General features: G+C 46.5%; 1 protein-coding gene across 11 annotated transcripts in view; it reads left to right on the forward strand.

Moving 5' to 3' along the window:
* Nucleotides 1-26094, forward strand: part of LOC109869484 (retinoic acid receptor gamma-A) — an 81058-nt gene that overhangs the window by 36078 nt on the left and 18886 nt on the right. Inside the window, exon 1 of one of the 11 annotated variants that reach the window (XM_031804311.1) lies at nt 12143-12872. The exons of 9 other annotated variants lie outside the window; for them this stretch is intronic. In XM_031804311.1, the coding sequence (XP_031660171.1) occupies nt 12728-12872 (145 nt within the window). In that variant the 5' untranslated portion in view covers nt 12143-12727. Of the gene's footprint in view, nt 1-12142; nt 12873-26094 lie in introns of those variants that run through there. One more of the 11 variants, XM_020459673.2, reaches the window with a different exon arrangement.

Raw genomic sequence — 26094 nt, forward strand, 5'->3', positions numbered from 1 at the left:
ATTGGTGGGTCACGAATCAAAGGACACCTCAATTGGTGGGTCAGGCATCAAAGGACACCTCAATTGGTTGGTCAGGCTTCAAAGGACACCTCAATTGGTGGGTCACAAATCAAAGGACACCTCAATTGGTTGGTCAGGCATCAAAGGACACCTCAATTGGTGGGTCACGAATCAAAGGACACCTCAATTGGTGGGTCACGAATCAAAGGACACCTCAATTGGTGGGTCAGGCTTCAAAGGACACCTCAATTGGTGGGTCGACCGATTAATCGGAATGGCCGATTAATTAGGGCTGATTTCAAGTTTTCATAACAATCAAAAATCTGTATTTTTGGGCGCCGATTTTTTTTAAATATTTTTTTTATACCTTTATTTAACTAGGCAAGTCAGTTAAGAACACATTATTTTCAATGACGGCCTAGGAACGGTGGGTTAACTGCCTCGTTCAGGGGCAGAACGACAGATTTTCACCTTGTCAGCTCGGGGGATCCAATCTTGCAACCTTACAGTTAACTAGTCCAAACCAATAATGACCTGCCTCTCTCTCGTTGCACTCCACAAGGAGACTGCCTGTTACGCAAATGCAGTAAGCCAAGGTAAGTTGCTAGCTAGCATTAAACTTATCTTATAAAAAACAATCAAACATAATCACTAGTTAACTACACATCTAGAGTGTCCTGTGTTGCATATAATCTGACTGAGCATACAAGCATACAAGTATCTAAGTATCTGACTGAGCGGTTGTAGGCAGAAGCAAGCGCGTAAACATTCATTCAAACAGCACTTTCGTGCGTTTTGCCAGCAGCTCTTCGTTGTGCGTCAAGCATTGCGCTGTTTATGACTTCAAGCCTATCAACTCCAGAGATGAGGCTGGTGTAACCGAAGTGAAATGGCTAGCTAGTTAGTGCGCGCTAATAGCGTTTCAAATGTCACTCGCTCTGAGCCTTCTAGTCGTTGTTCCCCTTGCTCTGCATGGGTAACGCTGCTTCAATGGTGGCTGTTGTCGTTATGTTGCTGGTTCGAGCCCAGGGAGGAGCGAGGAGAGGGACGGAAGCTATACTGTTACACTGGCAATACTAAAGTGCCTATAAGAACATCCAATAGTCAAAGGTTAATGAAATACAAATGGAATAGAGGGAAATAGTCCTATAATTCCTATAATAAAAAGGAACCACCAGCTTTCATATGTTCTCATGTTCTGAGCAAGGAACTGAAACATTAGCTTTCTTACATAGCACATATTGCACTTTTACTTTCTTCCCCAACACTTTGTTTTTGCATTATTTAAACCAAATTGAACATGATTCATTATTTACTTGAGGCTAAATTTATTTTATTGATGTATTATATTAAGTTAAAATAAGTGTTCATTCAGTATTGTTGTAATTGTCATATACCGATTAATCGGTATCTGCTTTTTTGGTCCTCCAATAATCGGTATCGGCATTGAAAAATCATAATCGGTCTACCTCTAGTCACGAATCAAAGGACACCTTAATTTGTGGGTCACAGAGCAAAAAAAGGTTTGTGAACCCCTGAGGTGTCCTTTTATTCGACACAGTAGTAGTAGCTCATGTTTGAGTGTATTATCAGTGTGCATTTGTGTGTTACTTGTGTCCGTGTGAGTGAGTCAGTTGGAAGAGTTATGTCCTAGAGACCTAGAGAACAGATCTGACCTAGAGAACAGATCTGACCTAGAGAACAGATCTGACCTAGGAAACAGATCTGACCTAGAGAACAGATCTGACCTAGAGAACAGATCTGACCTAGAGAACAGATCTGACCTAGAGAACAGATCTGACCTAGAGAACAGATCTGACCTAGGAAACAGATCTGACCTAGAGAACAGATCTGACCTAGGAAACAGATCTGACCTAGAGAACAGATCTGACCTAGAGAACAGATCTGACCTAGAGAACAGATCTGACCTAGAGAGCATGTAGCTTGGATTGTCTGCGTGTGTGTGTGATCTGCGTGCATACTGTATGTGTGTGTTGGTAACTAACACACACATATGCACCGTGGAGGGAGGGAGGGAGCTGAAGTGGCGTTCTACATCACTGTCATCACTGGCAATCTGTTTCAGCACGTCCACACACTGACTGTACACATGCTACAGATATCACCGTGCCAAGTCCTGCTTATTTATCCCAGAAACCTACTCCTGGCTTTCTAACCTCGCAATAGTATTGATTTCTTGGTTGGCTGTAAGAAAGGACTGTAAGGAATGACTCTATGATTTGCGGACAGAGGAAGTGGCAACAATGTGTTGTGTAGTACTGTAGGTCTTATCTGTAGTTCACATCAGAATGGAAAACAGTATTAAAACCTGATTCACTTCAACTCTGAAGGACAGCTTACAGCATGTACAGGCTTCATGGCACCACTACTGCCTTTGGGGTTTAATGAATACTATAGGCACGTCAGTGTTTCCCCTATATACTTTTACTGCTGCTAAATCGTTGTCGCCACTCCAAAAAAAATATGATTTAAAAAAAAATAACACAAATGTTTAAAAAACCATACAGCGACCTCATAAAGTTTTCCCACCCCTTGACCTTTTTCCACATTTTGTTATTTTACAGCCTGAATAGAAAATGGTCACTGGCCTAAACACATTACCCCATAATGTCAAAATGGGTTCATGTTTTGAGACTTTGTTACAATTGAATTAAATATGAAAAGCTGAGTGAATAAGTATTCAACCCCTTTGTTCTGACAAGCCTAAATAAGTTCAGGAGTAAAATGTGCTTAACAAGTCCCATAATAAGTTGCATGTATTCACTCTGTGTGCAATAATAGTGTTTAGCATGATTTTTGAATGACTACCTCAACTCTGTATCCCACCCATACAATTATCTATAAAGTCCCTCAGTTGAGCAGTGAATTTCAAACAGATTCAACCACAAAGACCAGGGAGGTTTTCCAATGCCTCACAAGGAAGAACACCTATTGGCAGATGGGTAAACAAAACTAAAAAAGCAGACAGTGAATAACCCTTTGAGCATGGTGAAGTTATTAATTACCCTTTCGATGGTGTATCAATACACCCAGTCACTACAAGGATACAGGCGTCCTTCCTAACTCAGTTGCTGGAAAGGAAGGAAACCACTCAGCGATTTCACCGAGGCCAATGGTGACTTTAAAACAGTTACAGAGTTTAATGGCTGTGATAGGAGAAAACTGATTATAGATCAACAACATTGTAGTTATTCCACAATAATATCCTAGTTGACAGAGTGAAAAGAAGGAAGCCTGTACAGAATACAACTATTTTAATATTAATATTTTAGAAAATGTGACAAAGCAATTCATTTTTTGTCCTGAATAGAAAGGTGTTATGTTTGTGCCGAATCCAATACAAACACTTTACTGAGTACCACTCTCCATATTCTCAACCATAGTGGTGACTGTATCATGTTATGGGTATGCTTGTAATAGTTAAGGACTGAGGAGTTTTTCAGGATAAGAAAGAAAGGAAATGGAGCTAAGCACAGGCAGAATCCTAGAGGAAAACCTGGTACAATCTACTTTCCTGGAGACTAAAGAAATGCACGTCTGTTTAGGCAAGGTGCTGGCTAGTGGAATTTTTAGCACAAGAACAAGTTATAAATAACTGCGTTAGTGGAGCACGTGATAACAGCTTTGATTGGGATCTGTTTCCCTGTTTGGCGGTGTTTGAAGGATCTACATTTGGAATTGCTATTGCGTTGAGCACAGCCACTACACTAGTAGTTTCCATCCGGTAGAGGTGCAAATAGGCGCTGTGCGGGGGTATTTTACCAACCCCAAAATATTTCAAATGTTGCTCCGTCACAAAGCATGACAATAGAGCTGGTGAGCATTCATAGGATAATTAACATAAAAGAATAGAAAAGAAAAGCAATGAGAAAACATTCACACAAAACACACCATAGAGAAAAGACCGAGAGGAGGGATAGGGGAGTAATAACAAGCATGATAAAATGAGGGGAGAAGGGAGCTGAGGAAAAGGAAAAGTGGGAATTCAGGAGAAAGGGCGATGAAAATGTGAGACAAACCGAGTGAGAGGGAGGGAGAGAAAGGCAGGAGATGTTTAGGGGAAAGTTAGTGGCCCAGTGGGGGGTTGCTGCAGAGTTCAGGCTCTATGGCCAGGGAGGAAGGGGAGGAGGCAGGGAGGCAGGGACCTGGCCTGGGTCACAAGCAGTATGGAGTATGTGTATTAAATGTCCAAACCCACTGTGTGGAGAGAGTTTTTTTTGTTGCATGGGGCATTATAAAACTTTGCATACTTTTACTAACTTTGTGTAGCGCTTAGAAACGGAGAAGTCAGGATTATTGGTCTGAATTATGAGCTCAAAACACAGTGAAAGAAATGTCAAAGTTGGAGAAAGTTGGTGAGAGAGCCTGCAAATCAAATGTACTCAATAAGGGCAGTTATTAAGTGTGGGTTGGTCGATTACAAAATGTTTTCTTTTATTCTTTGAAAGATGACGACATAGGTTTTAGTCAGCGTCAACCCTTAGATGTGTGGATGGTTTGGCATGTTTCTGCCTGTTTGACAGGAGATTGATGGGGGGGACCAGTCATCGTTTCCAGGAAAAAAAGTTGTGAGAAGCAGTCTTCTGGTAACAACATGTTACTCAAGAGCCATTATTGTAAAAATAGGAGGGAGAAGTAGACATAAAGAAAGAGAAAGAAAATAAAAATGACCTTCACAAGACCATCAATGTCTGTAAAAAGAAACTACTAGAAAACTGAATGTAACGAGGTGCGTACTGGCGGCAGAGAAGTCAGGCGCAGGAGAGAGAAAACTGATTTACATCAGTGTCGTTTAATAAACATAAAAACCACCGTAAACAATCAATGAATGGGTCAAACAAAACCCGTTATCCACCAGCATAACGTACACAAGCACTACAAGAAACAATTACCGACAAGGACATGGGGGAGGAACAGAGGGTTAAATACACAACATGTAATTGATGGAATTAAAACCAGGTGTGAGGGAAGACAAGACAAAACCAATGGAAAATGAAAGGTGGATCGGCGCTGGCTAGAAGGCCGGTGACGTCGACTGCCGAACGCCGCCCGAACTAGGAGAGGGACCGACGGAAGTCGTGACACTTAAAGCAGGGATCATCAACTAGATTCAGCCGCGAGACAATTTTTTTCTTGAGTGGATTGTCAGGGGGCTGGAACATAATTACAAATCATTTGTATCCTGCAAATTGACCACAAGATGCCCAAACAGTTATAATATTTGAAAAAATAAGATATTTTCAAACCTTGCTTACATTTGTATACAGTCCCATGTGTGTTTTATGTGTGGGAATACTTGGGAACAGATTTCCAAAAGTAAAATAACTTGGAGACGATTTCCTGGTGTTTTTACAGAGTTTTTTGTCCAACCAGGAGTAAAAAGATTCAATGTTGAGATTTTTTTGCTCAAAAATGTAGAGGGGCCGAATAAAACCATTTGTGGGCAAAATTCAGGCTGCGGGATGCCAGTTGGGGAACCCTGACTTAAAGGTTAGGTATTGCAGTAGCGGTGAGTGAGTAAAATCCCTGGGGAAGCCAAGTCAGAAAAAAGCCATATTATAACCTATGTGTTGGGATAATTGCTTCTTTTGTTCTATAACTTCTTAGGTCATATGCCTTGTGACCGTGATAACAAACAGTTAGGGGCGGCAGGGTAGCCGAGTGGTTGGAGTGTTGGACTAGTAACCGAAAGGTTGCAAGTTCAAATCCCAGAGCTGACAAGGTACAAATCTGTTGTTCTGCCCCTGAACAGGCAGTTAACCCACTGTTCCTAGGCCGTCATTGAAAATAAGAACTTGTTCTTAACTGACTTGCCTAGTTAAATAAAGGTAGATAAATAAATTACATGACTTACAGCAAGTTAATGTTTCCAACATTTTCGGACTAGTAAACAACTATGGATTTAGAACCACAGAGAGTTACCGCAAGTCGCAAAGAAAACAGGAGCTGCCTCCACTATTCCAGCACCATTTCAACATCATCAAATCACCTATGCTTAGTCTAATACAGTGACAGCTAAAACATACCACAAACGATTTAGTCCAATCGAAATAGGGTAAATATGATGTGGCTGTACATGGTTCTGTCTGTCTGTCTGTCTGTGTGTGTGCATTTGTGCAAGTAGAAAAAAAACAGGTTGATTCACCCTACTTGTAGAGAAATGCCAATGCCATCCTCCTCTCTTTCATGTTGACAAAACAGTCTACGACTCTGTCATAAAGAACACACTTAAATGTAGGCCAGGTAGTTAACATTTACCTACTACATTGAGCTACATATTGAACTTCCATCCTCTCAGGTCAGGGGTAGAATGTATGAATTAATGGTTGGGTCAGAATCAGCGTTATAATCATTGGCCTGTACAGAGAATAAAGTAAAACCACAAGTCCAAATCCCTATCTCCATCCATGGCCAAGAAAAGATACCATTTTAGCTTGCTAGCTAGCCACCGGAGGACAACAACACAATGATATGCAACAATTCAAGTTTTTGTTCTGTCAGTGACGTTTTTCTCTCGATATGATGTGATTAGAGTGAAGCCAAATCCAAACTGGCTTCCTTTGACACTTTTTTTTTTGGTGGGCCAGGACCATTCACAGTTTTATACTTTTTTATCAAGGGAGGCCAAATGCTCGCTGCTACTTGATTTTTTTTCTCCAATTTTTGAGGGAAGCCTGGCTTCCCTTGGCAACAATGAATACGCTTCACTGAGGTATTGACTGGTGCCTTAGCATTCTGTCCTGTAGAGATGTAGGTCCTGTGGTGTATATTTGCGGGGAATGCTTCTGCTCTATCACCACCTCAATGTTCTTTAGTTCCTGTCATAAACTCTCCTGCTTTATAACTTGACAATTATTTGAAGAAAGAGTCCAAAACTATTGATGTTCTTTACGGTTTGCTACTGCAAGAAAATGGCTCTTTAAGAGAGAGAGAGAGAGAGTGTGTGTGTGTGTGTGTGTGTGTGTGTGTGTGTGTGTGTGTGTGTGTGTGTGTGTGTGTGTGTGTGTGTACGCACACACGCACGCATCCTGCCAACTTAAGAAAATAAATGATACATCCCAATAGGGAAGAGGCTTTTAAATCAATAAACAATTTAATCAATATCATTCCTTATACCCCCTCTCCTGCCCCTCCCCCCATACCTCCAAATGTGAAAACAAGGTTTGCTTCATGAAACAGGGAAAGGAGAAGAGTGAGGACTAAGTGTGAGAAGGCAGCCAGTCAAATAAAATCAAATTGTATTTGTCACATACAACAGGTGTAGACCTTACAGGGAAATGCTTACTTACAAGCCCTTAACCAACAATGCAGTTTTAAGAAAAATAAGTGTTAATTAAAAATAGATAAGTAAAAAATAACAAATAATTGAAGAGCAGCCGTAAAAAAAACAGTAGAGAGGCTATATATAGGGGGTACCGGTACAGAGTCAATGTGCGGGGGCACCGGTTAGTCGAGGTAATTGAGGTAATATGTACATGTAGGTAGAGTGACTAATTTGTTGGTGATGTGCACGCCAAGGAACTTGAAGCTCTCAACTTGCTCCACTCTAGCCCCTACGATGAGAATGGAGGCGTGTTCGGTCCTTTGTCTTGATCACACTGAGGGAGACGTTGTTATCCTGGCACCACACGGCCAGGTCTCTGACCTCCTCCCTGTAGGCTGTCTCATCGTTGTCGGTGATCAGGCCTACCAGGGGTTGTGTCATGGGCAAATTTAATGATGGTGTTGGAGTCGTGCCTGGCCATGCAGTCATGGGTGAACAGGGAGTACAGAAGAGGACTGAGCACACACACCTGAAGGGCCCCCGTTTTGATGATCAGGGTGGCAGATGTGTTGTTACCTACCCTTACCACCTGGGTGGTGGCCCATCAGGAAGTCCAGGATCCAGTTGCAGTGGGAGGTGTTTAGTCCCAGGGTCCTTAGCTTTGTGATGAGCTTGGAGGGCACTATTGTGTTGAACGTTGAGCTGTAGTCATTGAATAGCATTCTCACGTAGGTGTTCCTTTTGTCCAGGTGGGAAAGGGCAGTGTGGAGTGCAACAAAGATGGCATCATCTGTGGATCTGTTGGGGCGGTATGCAAATTGGCGTGGGTTTAGGGTTTCTGGGATAATGGTGTGATGCGGGTTGGTAGTCATTTAGGCAGGTTACCTTAGTGTTCTTGAGCACAGGGACTATGGTGGTCTGCTTGAAACATGTTGATATTACAGACTCAGTCAAAGACAGTTTGAAAATGTTGTTGAAGACACTTGCCAGTTGGTCAGCGTATACTCAGAGTACACGGCAGGGTAATCCGTCTGGCCCTGCGGCTTTGTGAATGTTGACCTTTAAAGGTTTAAAGGTCTTACTCACATCGGCTACATAGGGCGTGATAACACAGTCGTCTGGAACAGCTGATGCTCTCATGCATGCTTCAGTGTTGCTTGCCTTGTAGCGAGCATAGAAGTAATTTAGCACTTCTGGTTGGCTCATTTTACTGGGCAGCTAGCGGCTGTGCTTCCCTTTGTAGTCTGTAATAGTTTGCAGGTCCTGCCACATCTGACAAGTGTTGGAAGTGTAGTAGAATTCAATCTTAGTCCTGTATTGACACTTTGCCTGTTTGATGGTTTGTGTGTGTGTGTGTGTGTGTGTGTGTGTGTGTGTGTGTGTGTGTGTGTGTGTGTGTGTGTGTGTGTGTGTGTGTGTGTGTGTGTGTGTGTGTGTGTGTGTGTGCGTGTGCGTGTGTGTGTGTGTTTATGGAGAGAGCCCAGCAAGCCAGTAGCACAGATTGACAGGAAATTGTGTTGTTGCTGCCTGATGGGTCGTACCACTTCCACCAGTCTGACAGGGGCGATGGATGTTCAGGCAGGGAGTGCACAGAGCATGAGCCCATTCTATGGAGAATACCTCCTCCTCATCCAATTGTATTGTGTTCAGTTGTTTGTTTTATGGGACAACCAGCCAGCGTCTGTCTACTGCTCAACAGTTGAACCAGTGTCAGTCTTATTTATTGATCATAGATTGGCTATTGATTCACTATACATCACTTTGCCTGTGTCCCAAATGGCACCCCATTGACTACCGTAATTAGTGGACTACTTTTGACCCCTTATTTGAGACATGGCCTGAGTGTAAATCATTCTGATTGCAGAGCAGGGTTGCAGGGTTTCTTTCAACGCTATATGGAAAGCTATAGTGAGTTGAAGGGAAGATGAAACTCTAATAGCTCAGACACACCGGTAGGATTGTCAAATGTTTGCCTGCAGTACTTAGCACCTCTGAACACTATCGGCAGTCAATCTCTTTTGTGTTCACACAGCAACGATCTTGACGTCATCAGCCATTCAGCCTTGTTAAAATACTCCAAACCAGAAGGTGGCAGTAGCGTTGTTTGGTAATGCATGTCTGTATATGTTGCTTAGTCTTAGTTTATTAGCTAGCTGCGCTAATGTTTCTATTTTGTAGAATGCCCTTGTTGATACTAGCCAGATAGCCACAGCTAGATAACTACCTAGCAATATGAAGAATAAACAATTGAATTAACTCTCCATAATCCCATACTGTCACTGCCAGCCCATAGACAAATGTTTAGCTAGCTAGTTGACATTAGCATATTCACTAGTTAGCACAATATACACTATATATACAAAAGTATGTGGTCACCCCTTCAATTTAGTGGATTCAGCTATTTCAGCCACAACGGGTGTATAAAATTAAGCACACCGCCATGCGATCTCCATAGACAAACATTGGCAGTAGAATGACTTTCAGCGTGGCACCGTCATAGGATACCACCTTTCCAACAAGTTAGTTCGTCACATTTCTGCCCTGATAGAACTGTCCCGGTCAACTGTAAGTGCTGTGATTGTGAAGTGGAAACATCTAGGAGCAACAACGGCTCAGCCGTGAAGTGGTAGGCCACACAAGCTCACAGAACACTCACTACCAAGTTCCAAACTGCCTTTGGAAGCAACGCCAGCACAAGAAATGCTCGTTGGGAGCTTCATGAAATGGGTTTCCACGGCCGACCAGCCGCACACAAGCCTAAGATCACAATGCAAATCACAAGATCACAAATCACAGATCACAAGTGTAAATATTGCCCGCATTGGATTCTGGAGCAGGGGAAACACGTTCTCTGGAGTGATGAATCACACATCACCATCTGGCAGTCTGACGGACGAATCTGGGTTTGGCGGATGCCATGAGAATGCTACCTGCCCCAATGCATAGTGCCAACTGTTAAGTTTGGTGAAGGAGGAAAAATGGACTGGGGCTGTTTTTCATGGTTCGGGCTAGGCCCATTAGTTCCAGTGAAGGGAAATCTTAACGCTACAGCATACAATGACATTCTAGGAAATTTTGTGGTTCCAACTTTGTGGCAACAGTTTGGGGAAGGCCCTTTCCTGTTTCAGCATGACAATAACCCTGTGCACAAAGTGAGGTCAATACAGAAATGGTTTGTCGAGAACAGTGTGGAAGAACTTGACTGGCCTGCACAGAGCCATGACCTCAACCCCATCGAACGCCTTTGGGATGAATTGGAACGCATACTGCGAGCCAGGCCTACACGCCCAACATCATTACCCGACCTCACTAATACTCTTGTGGCTGAATGGAAGCAAGTCCCCTCAGCAAAGTTCCAACATTGAGTGGAAAGCCTTCCCAGAAGAGTGGCGGCTGTCATGGCAGCAAAGAGGGGACCAACTCCATTTGTCACTCCTGTTGGGGGTTCTTGCTCTCTGATCCGCTCAAAGTCAAGTTGTTGGTCACCGACAGGTTTGTCGTTACTGGGTCGGCACGCAGCAGGTACCGCGTTTGTTCTAGCGAGAGAAGAAACGGCCTCCCGCTGTGATAAGTACCTATAGGCAGTCTATCCGCAGTGAGCTTCTCGGGCGTGCTTCATGCTTTAGGAATGTTGACTGGTGGTTTAGAATGTGAGGCATGACTTCTGTGTCTGTGTCTGGTGGTGCAATTACCTTTCAGGTGTGTCATGTCGACACGACACATTGTCTGTTAAGAGACCTTTTATGGAAATCATTTATTTGTCTTCCGTGTTCATGCTAGTATTTTGTCCCAAGTACACATGTATACAGCTTTGTAATGCCCTTTTATAATGTCTTGTAATACAAAGGAAATGTGTTATGACACTAATGAAGCATTATATTAAAATCAAATGACAGTTTATTTGAAGTGTATTTAACAGACGCCTCAGTACACTTGACCACATTTTTTTTTTATAGAAAGTGTCACCATTATTTTCCATGTTTATATCCATTTTTCTCTCTTATTTCCCTGAGTCTCCAGTTAGCTCCAGTTATATATTTGTTTTGACTTGAAGGAGGTCAGATGAGTTTGAGAGGAGTGTGTTCACTGCCAATCTCACAGTGTGTATGTGTGTGTGTTTGTGTGTGTGTGTGTATTGAGGGTATTTATCTGACTTAATGCACTGAGGGGATTGAGCCACGCAGGCTCTCATTCATCACTGTTAAAGCACTGCCAGAGAGAGAGAGGGGAGGATAGAGAGAGAAAAAACAGAAAGAATGAGAAAAAAGGGGAAGGAGAGACAGAAAGAGAGCGAGATGGAGAGAGAAGGGAAGGGAGAGGAGGAGAGAGGGAAAGGGGGAGTGAGTGAGAGAAACAGATAGACAAAAGGGAGGGATTTAGCCTGGCATCTGGGTTCAGCACAGTTCTCTCTCTCTCTCTCTCCCTCCCTCCCTCTTTCTCTCCCTCTCTCCCTCTCTCTTTCTCTGTGTCTGCCTGTCCAGACTTTAATATGGTTATGATTAGAGACGGGGGGTCAGGGAGGGAGGGGACTCATATTGGCTGCAGGGGAAATGGGGGAGGTGCAGTGCAAAGACAAATGGAGACAACCAACAGGAGGAGAGGGATCTGAATAGGGCAGAGGAGGAGAGAGGTTGTGTTTGTTTGCGTTCAGGCTGAAATATGAAACACAAAAGAAAGCCGTGGACAAAAAAGAGGAGTTGAGAAGAATGGAATAAAGTTTTGTCCTCTAACCAAATCAGTCCCTTCCTAGCAGCAAAGGGCTCTGGCCCCCTCCCCTCCTCTTCCCCATCCCTCCTCCTCTCGCTCGCTCGCTCTCTCACTCTCTTTCTCTCTCTCCACCCCCTCCCTCCAGATCCTCTCTCTTTCTCGCTCTCTCTCTCTCCACCCCCTCTCGCTCTCAGGCTGAGGCGGTTGGTTCACTCCACTATGCTGTGTATGCCTGGGACGCAGCAGTGAGAGAGAGAGAGAGAGAGAGGGCTGTGTGAAAGAGAGGGAGCTGTTATTTAGGTCTTTTACAGCAGACAGGGAGCAGCTTGCCCTAGGGCGAGGGGAGAACGATAGAGCAACAGAGAGCTCAGAGGAGCAGCCACAGCCAGGCAGGAACCAGCCCTGCATTCCAGACAAGGGGAAGGGAAAAGGGGGAACAGAAGTTCCAGAAGGAAAGGAGAGAACAGGCGAGAGAGAGAGAGAGAGAGAAGGAAGGAAGGAAGGAAAGGAGGGAAAAGGTAGCAGGAGGCAGCAACACATCAGAGCTACAGGAGGGGTTTGAACCAGGACCTTTGCTGTTGTTGTTGTTGTTGTACTACAGTGAGGTGACCTAGCTACTCCAGGAGGAAGGAAGAGGGGCAGGTAGAGCATCAGGGTTTATCTGTGTGTTCTCAGGAGGTAGGGACTAGGGAAGTGGTACTGTAACAGTAGAAGGAGGGTTAAAGCTCCACCACCATGTTTGACTGTATGGAAGCTCTGGGGATGGGCCCCCGCCAGCTTTATGATGTCACCAGCCGGGGTACGTGCATGCTGCGGAAGGCAAGCCCCTTCTTCGCGGGCCTGGACCCCTTCGCCTGGACCGGCAGCGCCAGCGTTCAATGTAAGTCAATGGCATCCTGTTTGCATGTCCTGTGTCACGCTCTCCCGCTGAGCTAGCTGGATGCTGGACTCAGTGTGTGCCGCTGGGCTTGTTGTTCACCCCAGGCAGGACCGCTCTAACTAGGGAGCTGACTGTCAAGGCTAGAGGGTCTAGAGCGCACCATACCACAGAGCTCTGTGTGTGTGTGTGTGTGTGTGTGTGTGTGTGTGTGTGTGTGTGTGTGTGTGTGTGTGTGTGTGTGTGTGTGTGTGTGTGTGTGTGTGTGTGTGTGATTGGACAGGACGAGACTGGGACTTGGATCTCCGCCCCCACCCTCTGCCCTGCACTCACTCTCTTAACCCCCCCCCCCCCCAAGAGCCTGTTGGGGCAACTCACCTAACTGGGACAGCTAGCTAATGCTATGCTATGCTAGTCTCTGTGTCTGTCTGTGTGTGTTTGTTTGACTTCTGAGAGGCTGTTGTGCTAAACCACGGGTTCAGGCTCGCCGTGATAATGCCAGCCATCTGAGTTCGGACCTTGCGGGGTTGGCTGTGGTTGGCTGTGGTTGGCAAAGTAAGAAAGTACAGACGGAAAAGAGAGAGGGACATAGCGAGAAACCTGACACTTAGGACATAACGTCAGCCAGGCAGATTACTGTACATGCCTTGTTCTCGTCACAATCGCCACTGTGACGGCGTGAGCTTGACATGTGGGAACCACAGCGGTCGTGAAAGTAGTACGCGTTTTTAGTTGGAAGTATTGTTGCTGTTAATGATATTTCTCCGGAGCTAAATAGCTATAAATGAATAAGTAGATGAATTATTCAGTGGTTAAATTGATGAATAAATTAGTAACTTGAAATGTTGCTCGGGCTTCAGAAGAGCCAAAGGGTTTTTTCTCGCTGTCTTTTTCTCTGCCAGAGTTTGAATATTTCCTCCCTCGCTCACCGCCTTCCCTCCGTCCCAGATTTCCGACACTCCTCTGGCTCTATTAACAACAGGCCTGTCTCGGGACAGACAAAACTTAAGTCCATTTCCATAGGCGTCCAGGGGGCCTATGGGGCTGTCAGAAAGAGAATCAGTGTGGAAAAGAAGGAGTGGGGGTGTGATGTTGTGTTGTAGGGAACAAGCCACGAATGACACAACTAAGAAGAAAAACGCAACACACCGTCAAACCACAAAACAGTAGCTGGTTCAATTGTTGCTTCTCTGTAACCCTTCCCGTTGAGGTTTTTTTGGGGGGAATAACTGCGGTGTTGGATTCTCCCTAAGCATTGCTTTTTCATATTTGATATAGTTCAACCTTCTGCTTTTTTTCCCCTCCTTTTGACGGGTTCTTGGGGGCAGTCATCTGTCTTCATTACTCGTGAAGACACCAGCGTTTCAGTGGCTGTCATGCACACTGGGTTCTCTTTAATGAAGACAGATGCCCTGTCAGGCCAGGGGAGGCCTAGGGGGACTCCATGCAGACCAGCCTCTCCTCTCCTCTCCTCTCCTCTCCTCTCCTCTCCTCTCCTCTCCTCTCCTCTCCTCTCCTCTCCTCTCCTCTCCTCTCCTCTCCTCTCCTCTCCTCTCCTCTCCTCTCCTCTTTTCTCCTCTCCTCTCCTCTCCTCTCCTTTGCTTTATTCTTTCTTTCCTGTTCTCCTCCCTCCTCTCCTCTCCTCTCCTCTCCTCTCCTCTCCTCTCCTCTCCTCTCCTCTCCTCTCCTCTCCTCTCCTCTCCTCTCCTCTCCTCTCCTCTCCTCTCCTTTGCTTTATTCTTTCTTTCCTGTTCTCCTCCTCTCCTCTCCTCTCCTCTCCTCTCCTCTCCTCTCCTCTCCTCTCCTCTCCTCTCCTCTCCTCTCCTCTCCTCTCCTCTCCTCTCCTCTCCTCTCCTCTCCTTTGCTTTATTCTTTCTTTCCTGTTCTCCTCCCTCCCTCCTCCCCTCTCATCTCCTCTCTTCTACAGCCAGCCAGGGAGCTCTCATGATAACAAGAGGAGATGTGTTTATTTAGTCAATCAGAGACCTCACTAGTCTTTCACTCTGACCCCCACACACACATTTAAAAAGTAGCCGGTCAGGTCCCAAATGTATTTTAAAAAATTTTGTTCCTGGAAAGAGAGTCGAGAGAGAGAGAGAGAGAGAGAGGCCAGGTTGCCCTGAGGGTAGGCAGAACTATCAGTCGGTGTTGCTGTGCGTGTGCATCCATGTGTGTGCGATGTGCTGTTCTGTCCCTCTGTGCCCAATAACTGTAGTAAACAAAGTGGCCCCGTCCTACACGAGCAGCAGCCATGATAGCTCTCCTTACTTTTATTTATTTTATTTAACCTTTATTTAACCTTGCTGAACCAGTTGCCCCTCATTGTCCTCTTCAATGAGGCAGATGAATTGATGTTTAAGTCTGATCTCTCTCTCATTAGGCCTGGCCAGCTGCAGAGCACAGCGGTCGAGTCCCAAATGATACCCTACGCCCTTTCACAGTGCACTGCTATGGCGTATGGGTCCTGGTCAAAAGGAGTGCACTATGAAGGGAATAGGGTGCCATTTGGGACACAAACAGGGGGCTAGCATTGAGCTAACGAGCTAAACTCCCCAAAAGTAGAGACACTCCGCTATGAGTGTCTCTACTCAGCTCTACTGTCATAAAATCAACAACATTCATGACTCCTTGACTCTTTTCCCAGTGAGCTGTTAAAGCATGACACTCGTTCCTACATTTGTCCCTAGATATTCGGTTTGTTTCTTATTTTGTTAGGGAGAAGTCTGAAACCAGAGTTAATGAAGGCTTGAACATCAAATTTGTTTTTAAATCTAAGATTCTTTATCCCACAACTCTCTATACGCAATCCAAACATTAGCAACACGGTGATTCATTGTTGAGTCACGTCATTATCATCCGTTTATTACAATTCTGACAAACAGACACCATGCTAATAAAAAAAAGTTACTCGAAAGCAATTCTGGAAATCAGTGGGGTAGATTTTGGATTTCCTTGTGGTTGCGGTGTCATTGCTGTTAGTCTGCCTGGTCAGAATCAAAGGGGACTTTTAGTGTGTGGTCATGAGCCGCGTTCCCGTTTTTTATCTGGTGATTGGTGACTCCTTCTTCTCTTCTGGCCAATGTCAGAGGTTACAGAGAGGCTATGGGCTGGCCAATGTCAGATCCACGACATATTTGGTGTCCTTGTAGCCTACTGCACTTCAAGTGTCTGATGTAAATGTAGTTTGCAGTAATATGTCAGGGCTGTATGGGAAGGAAAATGGTGGGGTGGTTTTGAAATGACTCCTACTGGATCATATTTGACGGTACGAATGAAAGGCGCATCTGCTGTTTCTTCACTTTCTATGTCCCTGTGCTGCAAGGATAACGCAATTTCCTTTTCTCACATGTTATGGACAGGAAAAGGGTAATGGTGGAGACATACCATAATAACGCATTCAGACGTCGTCACGACGAGCTAAATTAGTCAACTTCCTATGAGACGCCGAAGCATGACGCAGCAGTGATACCCCACCTTTTGCATTACCGACATGTTCTTGCACATAGAAGGATCTAGCAATTTAGCTGTAATACATGTGATAGAGTTCTATTTGAAAGCGTTCCTTTTCTTTTTGTAACCAATAGGGTGAGTCTAACTGGTCACATGTTGATTGTTTTCGATTGGATCTCTCTTCTCTCTCCTCATTGTACGCACGCACGCACGCACACGCACAAACACACACACACAGCTCTTTGTTTTCCCTTAATGTACTGTTCAATGTGAATTGATGAGCTAAATGAAACAGGTCCTATAACTACCTAGGTGGGAGGAAAAGACAGGATGTGCCCCAAATGGCACCTTAGTCCCCTATATAGTGCACTGCTTTTGACCAGGGCCCAGGCGGACTGTATAGGGAATATTGTGCCCTTCGAGACGTAGCCACAGACTGCTAAGTGGTCCCTGTGACCACTGTCACACCGAGCAGTTCAGATCCTTCCCTGTCCTAACGGAACTACGGATCATTCTCTCTTGCTAATGGAACTCTGCAGTTATTTCATTAGAATTACAAAAGATCCAATTAAAAGATTAGAATGCCTGAGGGGGCAGGACTGTGAATAGATAGTTGGTTGGCTGGTTGGTGAGGAGGGATGGTTAGGAGCGATTGTGTGTGTGTGTGTGCGTGTGCGTGGGTGTGTGTGTGTGCGTGGGTGTGTGCGTGGGTGTGTGCGTGTGTGTGTGTATGCGTGCATGTGCATGGGTGTGTGCGTGTGCGTGGGTGTGTGCGTGTGTGTGTGCGTGGGTGTGTGCGTGGGTGTGTGCGTGCGTGTGCGTGGGTGTGTGTGTGTGTCTGCGTAGGGTGTGTGCGTGGATGTGTGTGCGTGTGTGTGTGCGTGCGTGGGTGTGTGCGTGTGTGTGTGTGTGTGTGTGTGTGTGTGTGTGTGTGTGTGTGTGTGTGTGTGTGTGTGTGTGTGTGTGTGTGTGTGTGTGCGTGGGTGTGTGTGTGTGTGCGTGCGTGCGTGCGCGAGAGAGAGACTTGGGTTGGAATTGCATGGAAGGGCAGCAGCAGGAATGTGGACTAGTCAGTGCTGTAATACAGACATAAACCCTGCTGATCCCGTCAGCATCACGTCAAATGGAAGTGTACGAAGTTAAAAGGCTTAAATAGTCAGCTGATTGCCAGGTCATTGCAGCGTAACTGATACGACCGAGGGAAAAGAAAAAACGTCATTTTTCCTTTTGAATTTCAAACAGCCATTGTGTGCCACACGCAGACATGCACACCCCTAGGCCTGATCCTTCATACACTGCCCTTAAACTTCTATTTGTTCAGGGAAGGAATAGTAGAGTTTTTAGACAAAGTGCAGGCTAAAATAACACACATCCCGAACCCAATGCTGGCTAGAAATTCTTGTAAGGCCTGTCTGTCTGGCTGTGTGTGGGTGGGTGTTGGACTTGGGTGTGAATGAGAAGGTGTAAATCTACCTGTGTCCGCATGTGTCGGTGTGTGTGCATTGCGTACGTACGTACGCGCGCGTGTGTAAGCGCTTGCTTGTGTCTGTGTGCCCGTAGCCCAAAACCACTGGCGCTGGGACTGCTGTGTCAGACCCACAGACAGGGTTAGGTTAGCCAGGACATGCCAAGGCTAGATTCCACAGTGGCTTGCTGGAATCTAGCTCCACACTGTCCTGACAGCTTATAGCCCTTCCACACTGTAAACTGTAAATAGGACAGATCTGTCTGTTAGTCTAATCAACATAGCCTGGATGGGCACCAGTCACCTCACATGCACTGGCTAGCTTTCTCTTTATACATGATCACTACACTCTACACAATCTGGTACATAAACTACAAAAGTACTGATTTCAACCCACATGGATGCAAAAGGGCCAGATGCCCTGTTTCCTTTTTGTGTTGTCTTGCTAACTTCTTTGGTCATTGTCAAACCGAACATGGAGGACAGCTGATACCAGCACAAACAGTCCTGGGACCAGGCTATCTCTTCCCATCCATGTGGGTTGAAATCAGTGTTTTTATGGGTGTTGTTGTTGATGAGCTAGGTTATTCTCCTCTTCCCAATCTGGTCCCAGATCTGTTTGTGCTGTCTCACGAACTCCTATGGGTCATTGTTGCTGCAAAATGACCATCCGAGAGGGCAATGCAGTAGCACAAACAGATCTGCGACCAGGCTTTCTCTTCCTGTCCGTGTGGGTTGAAATCTGTGCTTTTATATATATGTTGTTTATGAACCAGATTTCGTAGAAGCAGTGATTATGTCTGTCAGCCACAGGACCACAATGGTAGCTCCCACCTCAAGTGACACAGCTAACCCTAACCCCAACCTCAAGTTACGAAGCTACACCCCAACCTCAAGTTACACAGCTACACCCCAACCTCAAGTTACACAGCTACACCCCAACCTCAAGTTACGCAGCTACACCCCAACCTCAAGTTACACAGCTACACCCCAACCTCAAGTGACACAGCTACACCCCAACCTCAAGTTACACAGCTACACCCCAACCTCAAGTTACACAGCTACACCCCAACCTCAAGTTACGCAGCTACACCCCAACCTCAAGTTACACAGCTACACCCCAACCTCAAGTGACACAGCTACACCCCAACCTCAAGTTACACAGCTACACCCCAACCTCAAGTTACACAGCTACACCCCAACCTCAAGTTACACAGCTACACCCCAACCTCAAGTTACACAGCTACACCCCAACCTCAAGTTACACAGCTACACCCCAACCTCAAGTTACACAGCTACACCCCAACCTCAAGTTACACAGCTACACCCCAACCTCAAGTTACACAGCTACACCCCAACCTCAAGTTACACAGCTACACCCCAACCTCAAGTTACACAGCTACACCCCAACCTCAAGTGACACAGCTAACCCTAACCCCAACCTCAAGTTACGCAGCTACACCCCAACCTCAAGTGACACAGCTACACCCCAACCTCAAGTTACACAGCTACACCCCAACCTCAAGTTACGCAGCTACACCCCAACCTCAAGTGACACAGCTAACCCTAACCCCAACCTCAAGTTACACAGCTACACCCCAACCTCAAGTTACACAGCTACACCCCAACCTCAAGTTACACAGCTACACCCCAACCTCAAGTTACGCAGCTACACCCCAACCTCAAGTTACACAGCTACACCCCAACCTCAAGTTACACAGCTACACCCCAACCTCAAGTTACACAGCTACACCCCAACCTCAAGTTACACAGCTACACCCCAACCTCAAGTTACACAGCTACACCCCAACCTCAAGTTACGCAGCTACACCCCAACCTCAAGTGACACAGCTAACCCTAACCTCAACCTCAAGTTACACAGCTACACCCCAACCTCAAGTGGCACAGCTAACCCTACCCCAACCTCAAGTTACACAGCTACACCCCAACCTCAAGTTACACAGCTAACCCCAAACTCAAGTGACACAGCTAACCCTAACCACAACCTCAAGTTACACAGCTAACCCTAACCTTAACCTCAAGTTACACAGCTAACCCCAAACTCAAGTGACACAGCTAACCCTAACCTCAACCTCAAGTGAATTCAAACGTTTGTGTCCCAGAGTCTCCTACCCACATAGTCTGAACCGACAGGGAATATGTTGCCAAATGGCACCACATTCCCGACATTGTGCACTATTTCTGCGATAGTGCTGCATGTGCACTTTATAGGGAATAGGTAATAGGCTGCCATTTGGTACCCAGCCCCATGGCTCATACAGTATGAGGATGGAAGGAAGGTGAGGGCTTTCAAAGAGCTTAGATTCAATGGTTTGCGAACCAATGTGGTGCTAAGGAAAGTCAAGGACTTATTTCCATTGTGGTCCTCAAAATGCTTTCACAAACAGTATGGTTGGTTGGTGGGCACAAAGGAAGTGTCTCTCACTGCCACCAATCCCTGTTGGCATTGTGCTTGTTTACGGTTAGCAGTGTTTGCCTGCGAGGCACTTTCCCCACTCTGCTGAGGCGTGGGCAATGGGCTTCCGGGCTGGTGTGTGTGTGTGTGTGTGTGTGTGTGTGTGTGTGTGTGTGTGTGTGTGTGTGTGTGTGTGTGTGTGTGTGTGTGTGTGTGTGTGTGTGTGTGTGTGTGTGTGTGTGTGTGTGTGTGTGTGTGTGTGTGTGTGTGTGTGTGTGTGTGTGTGTGTGTGTCCGTCTGGAACCATGTGTGAGCTCAGTGTGAAGGGAGAGGTTCTGTTACCAGCGTGTTATTGACTGACGGCTTGGCTCCACCGTTGCTAGGGCCCACTGTTATGAGAGGCTCAGGCCAGACACGGAGAGAATGAGAGCGAGAGGAGATGGAGGGAGACTCCACTCTGTGTGAATGGGTTGTGTTTACGCAGCAGACACACAGTGGTTAGAATGTATTTATACCCATTATCTTAGCAGAGTGTTGGAGAGTGACTGGGGCTTTGGTTGGGCTGGAGAGTGACTGGGGCTTTGGTTGGGCTGGAGAGTGACTGGGGCTTTGGTTGGGCTGGAGAGTGACTGGGGCTTTGGTTGGGATGGAGAGTGACTGGGGCTTTGGTTGGGCTGGAGAGTGACTGGGGCTTTGGTTGGGCTGGAGAGTGACTGGGGCTTTGGTTGGGCTGGACTGGGGGGGGGGGCACCCCATGTACTCCACATAGCCACTCTGCCAGGTACTCTGCCACATAGCCACTCTGCCAGGTACTGTGCCATATAGCCACTCTGCCAGGTACTGTGCCATATAGCCACTCTGCCAGGTACTGTGTCATATAGCCACTCTGCCAGGTACTGTGCCACATAGCCACTCTGCCAGGTACTGTGCCACATAGCCACTCTGCCAGGTACTGTGCCATATAGCCACTCTGCCAGGTACTGTGCCATATAGCCACTCTGCCAGGTACTGTGCCACATAGCCACTCTGCCAGGTACTGTGCCATATAGCCACTCTGCCAGGTACTGTGCCATATAGCCACTCTGCCAGGTACTGTGCCATATAGCCACTCTGCCAGGTACTGTGCCATATAGCCACTCTGCCAGGTACTGTGCCATATAGCCACTCTGCCATCTCTGCGGTGTGTGTGTGTTTTGGAAGTATGGTCACTGATGAAGAACGGCCATGTGTTGTCATGCGTGTCTGCGTTAAAAAGGTGTGCCTTTCAGTACTTCAGAAGGCATGTGCTCGTGTGCGTACGTGTGCGTTGGTGTGTGTGTGTGTGCGTGCGTGTGCCTTGGCCCAGTACCACAGCCCAGTCTCTGCGGTCCCCTAGGAACTCTGTCTGTGTCTGTCAGTTTGAAGCCAACAACAGAACTTCATGTGCCCTGGCTCAATCCTCTCACTCCTCTACTGGAAACATCCATATTTTTGAATGGAAGTGTGCTGTCGTGCTGGAGTCAGCTTTTCAACAAGTGGCTATCAGACAGCTAGCTTTCACTTTGGAGTTATAAACCGGATTCACGCTCTATTTAGGAAAGCTGTGTTGGTTCAAAATAAAACGCTATTGTGGTTCAACTTGTTAATGGGGAAGTTCTTCATCTCAAGGTGACTCACTGGTGTTACTTCAGGTAGCCTGATCCCAGATCTGTTTTGTGCTGTTTAGCCAACTCGTGGTCTATGGTCTTGTCACTGACTACACGGCACAAACCAATCTGAGACCTAGCTAGATCAAAAGGGAACTTATTTGACTTTTTAACCAGTGGACCTCTGCAGACAGAGTGAGGTGTTCTCAGCTCTGTCATCATATAGAGTCATTGTCTGAATCTCCCCACCCGTAGTGAACGTTGGGCAACCCCTTCCCTTAGTCAGGTGGTTGCCAAGCTAAAGTGAAAAGTAAGAGCCTCATGTACACAAACACGTCATTTCTCTATTTTCTGTTGCTCAAAGCAGAAGTTTCTCAGGCTGTGTTTTGCCATCTGAAGTGACTGGTGACTGGTGCCAGGATCAGTCAGGCTAACTGCATGCAGGGGAAAGTCAAAACACGACTTAGGTTGCGTCTTAACTGGCACCCTATTCCCTATATAGTGCACTACTTTTGGCTAGGGCCCATAGGGCCCTGGTCAAACGTAGTGCACTGTATAGGGAACAGGGTGCAATTTAAGACGCAACTTTATTCTCAGTACCAAAACGTACAGATTGCTACCACTCTCTCGCAAACACAAATCATGTTGACAAGCAGTCTCTCTCTGTCTTTGACAGCAGCAGTTTTAGTCAGACAGAGACAAAAAAAAAAGATACATACACAATCGGTCAAAAGTTTGGGAACACCTAAGCATTCATGGGTTTTCTTTATTTGGACTATTTTCTACATTGTAGAATAATAGTGAAGACATCAAAACAATGAAATAGCACATATGGAATCATGTACAACCCAAAAAGTCTTACATAAATCTATTTTAGATTGGAGATTCTTCAAAAAGCCATCCTTTGCCTTGATGACAGCTTTGCACACTCTTGGCATTCTCTCAACCAGATTCACGAGGTAATCACCTGGAATGCATTTCAATTAACAGGTGTGCCTTCTGCAAAGTTAATCTGTGGAATTTCTTTCCTTCTTAATGCATTTGAGCCAATCAGTTGTGTTGTGACAAGGTAGGGGGTGGAATCCAGAAGATAGCCCTATTTGGTAAAAGACCAAGTCCATATTATGGCAAGAACAGCTCAAATAAGCATAATTCCATATGCGTTATTTCATAGTTTTGATGTCTTCACTATTATTCTACAATGTAGAAAATAGTAAAAATGCAGAAAAACCCTTGAATGAATAGGCGTTCTAAAACCTTTTGACCAGTACTGTATGTACGTAGAATCTGGTCTAAGAACAGTGTAAAGTCGCTCTGTATACAAGCGACTGCTCAATGACCAAAAATGTCATTGTAATGTAAGCAGAGCTGTTAGAGTAGCCTGGTTCCAGGTCTGTTTGTGCTGTATAGCCCAACTCCTATAGTATGACAGTGACCTCAGGAGATCACAAGACCAGCACACACAAAAGAAATCTGGGACTAGGCTAATGTTAAAGTGTGATCTACCCCAAACAGGGCAGGGTTTCTGAAATGTCGTCGGTAGTTGTGGAGCCATGAGTAGTACTGTTGTTGTTTACATTGTCCTCTTTTTCCCTCACGTCCTGCCACGGTGGGCTACTTCTACTTTTCAGGTTTCTATTGTTGTGTGGAGGAAGCAATAGCAATCGAATGAGCTGCAGTAGCGCTAGTTGCAGTGCCCGAGACAGACAGACAGACAGACAGACAGGTGAGAGGTAGCACTACAGGTGGTGAGAGGAAGGCTAGGCGGACAGACGACGGCCCAGGGATAGCATTTTTTTTAAACAGTCTGGAGACGAACGTCTCCTGTCCCCACCACCAGACAGACACGGTGGGTTCAAATAATATTTGTTTCCTTCCAAACGCTGTCAGTCTGTCTGAGTAATAGCTGAGGCCTGTACCACTGCCAGATCTGGGTTACTGTAGGCAGCAGTCACTGAAGAAGACTGCTCTCTTTCATGGTGCTTGTGGCCAGATGAACAGTCGGCTGGTGCTCACCACAGGATGCAGGGGGAGATTATCTGCACATTTGGACTTGTCTGTCTGCTTCCTCCTGCCTCTGCCTTCAGAATAGCCTGTTACACTGCATGATTACATCTGATTCATTTCTGAGACGTTCCTTTTGTAAAATGCCCACTTCTGTTGGTTCCCCCCTCTTCTCTTGGGCCCTCTCTCCGCAGGTCTTTCTTTAGGCCGCCCCGGGGGCTTGAAGGGGGCCGCCGGTGGTGGTGGGTAGTATGGCTGTTTGAAGCTCGGTGTGGTTTGACAGGCTGGTCTGGTGGTGGGATGCAGGAACGGAAAGGGAGTTAACTCTGTGCCAAATGTTAGCTGTTGGCTTGGCTGGCTCCATCAAGGCCCAGAAATCAAAAGTGTCTTTTTATGAGGTGTTGTAAAGAAGAAAGGCTGGTTTGAAGGAGTGTGCCGCTCTGCGCCTGTCTCAGACTGAAACGCCACGGGGACACAAGCGGGTTACCGGTCCCACCTGCTGCCTGCCTGCCTTCCTGCTCTGGTTTGGGTTGCCCACCTTGTCTGGATGTTTGAAATTTCAACGGTTATTTTACAGGACACAGCAGGTGTAAAACAGTACAGTGAAATCTTTCTCAAACAATGCAGTATTTAATGTCAAGGTAAGAGGGAATAATATCAATAAAATACAATGATATGCAGGGTCAGTACCAGGAGCATACTTACAATCTGCAGGTACCCATACACCATTATAGAACTCAGAACGTCAGGTCTACACGTCAGACATTTGTGGAACGGGGACTGGTGCTTCTTCATGTACATGGCAATGCCATAGAGTGCTTTTCTCTCTCTTTCTCTCTATATCTCTCTCTCTCTCTCTCAGACAGTGTGCATACACACATATGTCTGCGTGTGTGTTTCGTGACTTGGTGCTGGTTATGACAGCAGGGTGAAAAGTCCTGTGGGGTGGGTTAAGTTGGTGGGTTCTCTGCTCTGTCTGTCTACATTGGTGTGTCCTCTACTCTCCTCTTCTCCCCCTCTCCCTCTCCACTCCTCTCCTCTCCCTCTCCTTCTTTTCCTCTCCTCTCCCTCTGCTCTCCCTCTCCTTCATCTCCTCTCCCTCTCCTCCCCTCCTCGCCCTCTCCCTCCTCTTCTCTCCCTCCCCTCCTCTCCCCTTCTCCCTCTCCTCTCCCCCCTCTCCTCTCCACCTCTCCACCACCTCGCCCTTCTCTTCCTCTCCTCTTCGCCCTCTCCTCATCTCATCCTCTCATCTCCTCTCCTCGCCTCTGAGTGCTGAACCAGTCCCTGTCCAGTTTTATTTATCACAGGCCTGGAAGGGTCCAGACAAGCTGAAAAAGGGACACTTTCCCAGTTGAAAGGTACACAGGGATTCAAGAGAGCTTACAGCAAACGAGCTTGAACAGTAAAAGTCATCAGGATGATTGGCAATGTTTCAACCTGTCTTGACCACAGGGGTATAGAGCTGCTAGTGTCAGTAGAAGGAAGAGTTTAGCCCAGGGTTGGTACATGAGCTGTCAACCCATGTAAAAAGCCATGACGCCACAGGGGGAGACGATAAAGAACTGCATCAGAGCCTCCGGAAGAAGGGAGTGCGACAAAAGAAAGAGGAAGGAAACGTGTATGGTGCTGAAGGGCCTTACACAAGAGGGGTGGCAGGAAGAGGTGGGTAGAGAGAGACCGAGGGAGGGAGAGACTGAGAGAGACTGAGATAGGGAGAGACAGAGGGAGGGAGAGACTGAGGGAGGGAGAGACTGAGGGAGGGAGAGACTGAGAGAGACCGAGAGAGGGAGAGACAGAGGGAGGGAGAGACTGAGGGAGAGAGAGAGAGGGAGAGGGAGGGAGGGAGAGACAGAAAGAGAGAGAGAGAGAGAGAGAGAGAGAGAGAGAGCGAGAGAGAGAGAGAGAGAGAGAGACCGAGGGAGGGAGGGAGAGACTGAGAGAGACCGAGAGAGGGAGAGACAGAGGGAGGGAGAGACTGAGGGAGAGAGAGAGGGAGAGGGAGAGGGAGGGAGAGACAGAAAGAGAGAGAGAGAGAGAGAGAGAGAGAGACCGAGGGAGGGAGAGACTGAGAGAGACCGAGAGAGGGAGAGACAGAGGGAGGGAGAGACTGAGGGAGGGAGAGACAGAGGGAGGGAGAGACTGAGGGAGGGAGAGACTGAGGGAGGGAGAGACTGAGAGAGACCGAGAGAGAGGGAGAGACAGAGGGAGGGAGAGACTGAGGGAGAGAGAGAGAGAGAGGGAGAGGGAGAGAGAGAGAGACAGAAA

Source organism: Oncorhynchus kisutch, linkage group LG24, assembly GCF_002021735.2.
Source record: "Oncorhynchus kisutch isolate 150728-3 linkage group LG24, Okis_V2, whole genome shotgun sequence".
NCBI lineage: Eukaryota > Metazoa > Chordata > Actinopteri > Salmoniformes > Salmonidae > Oncorhynchus > Oncorhynchus kisutch.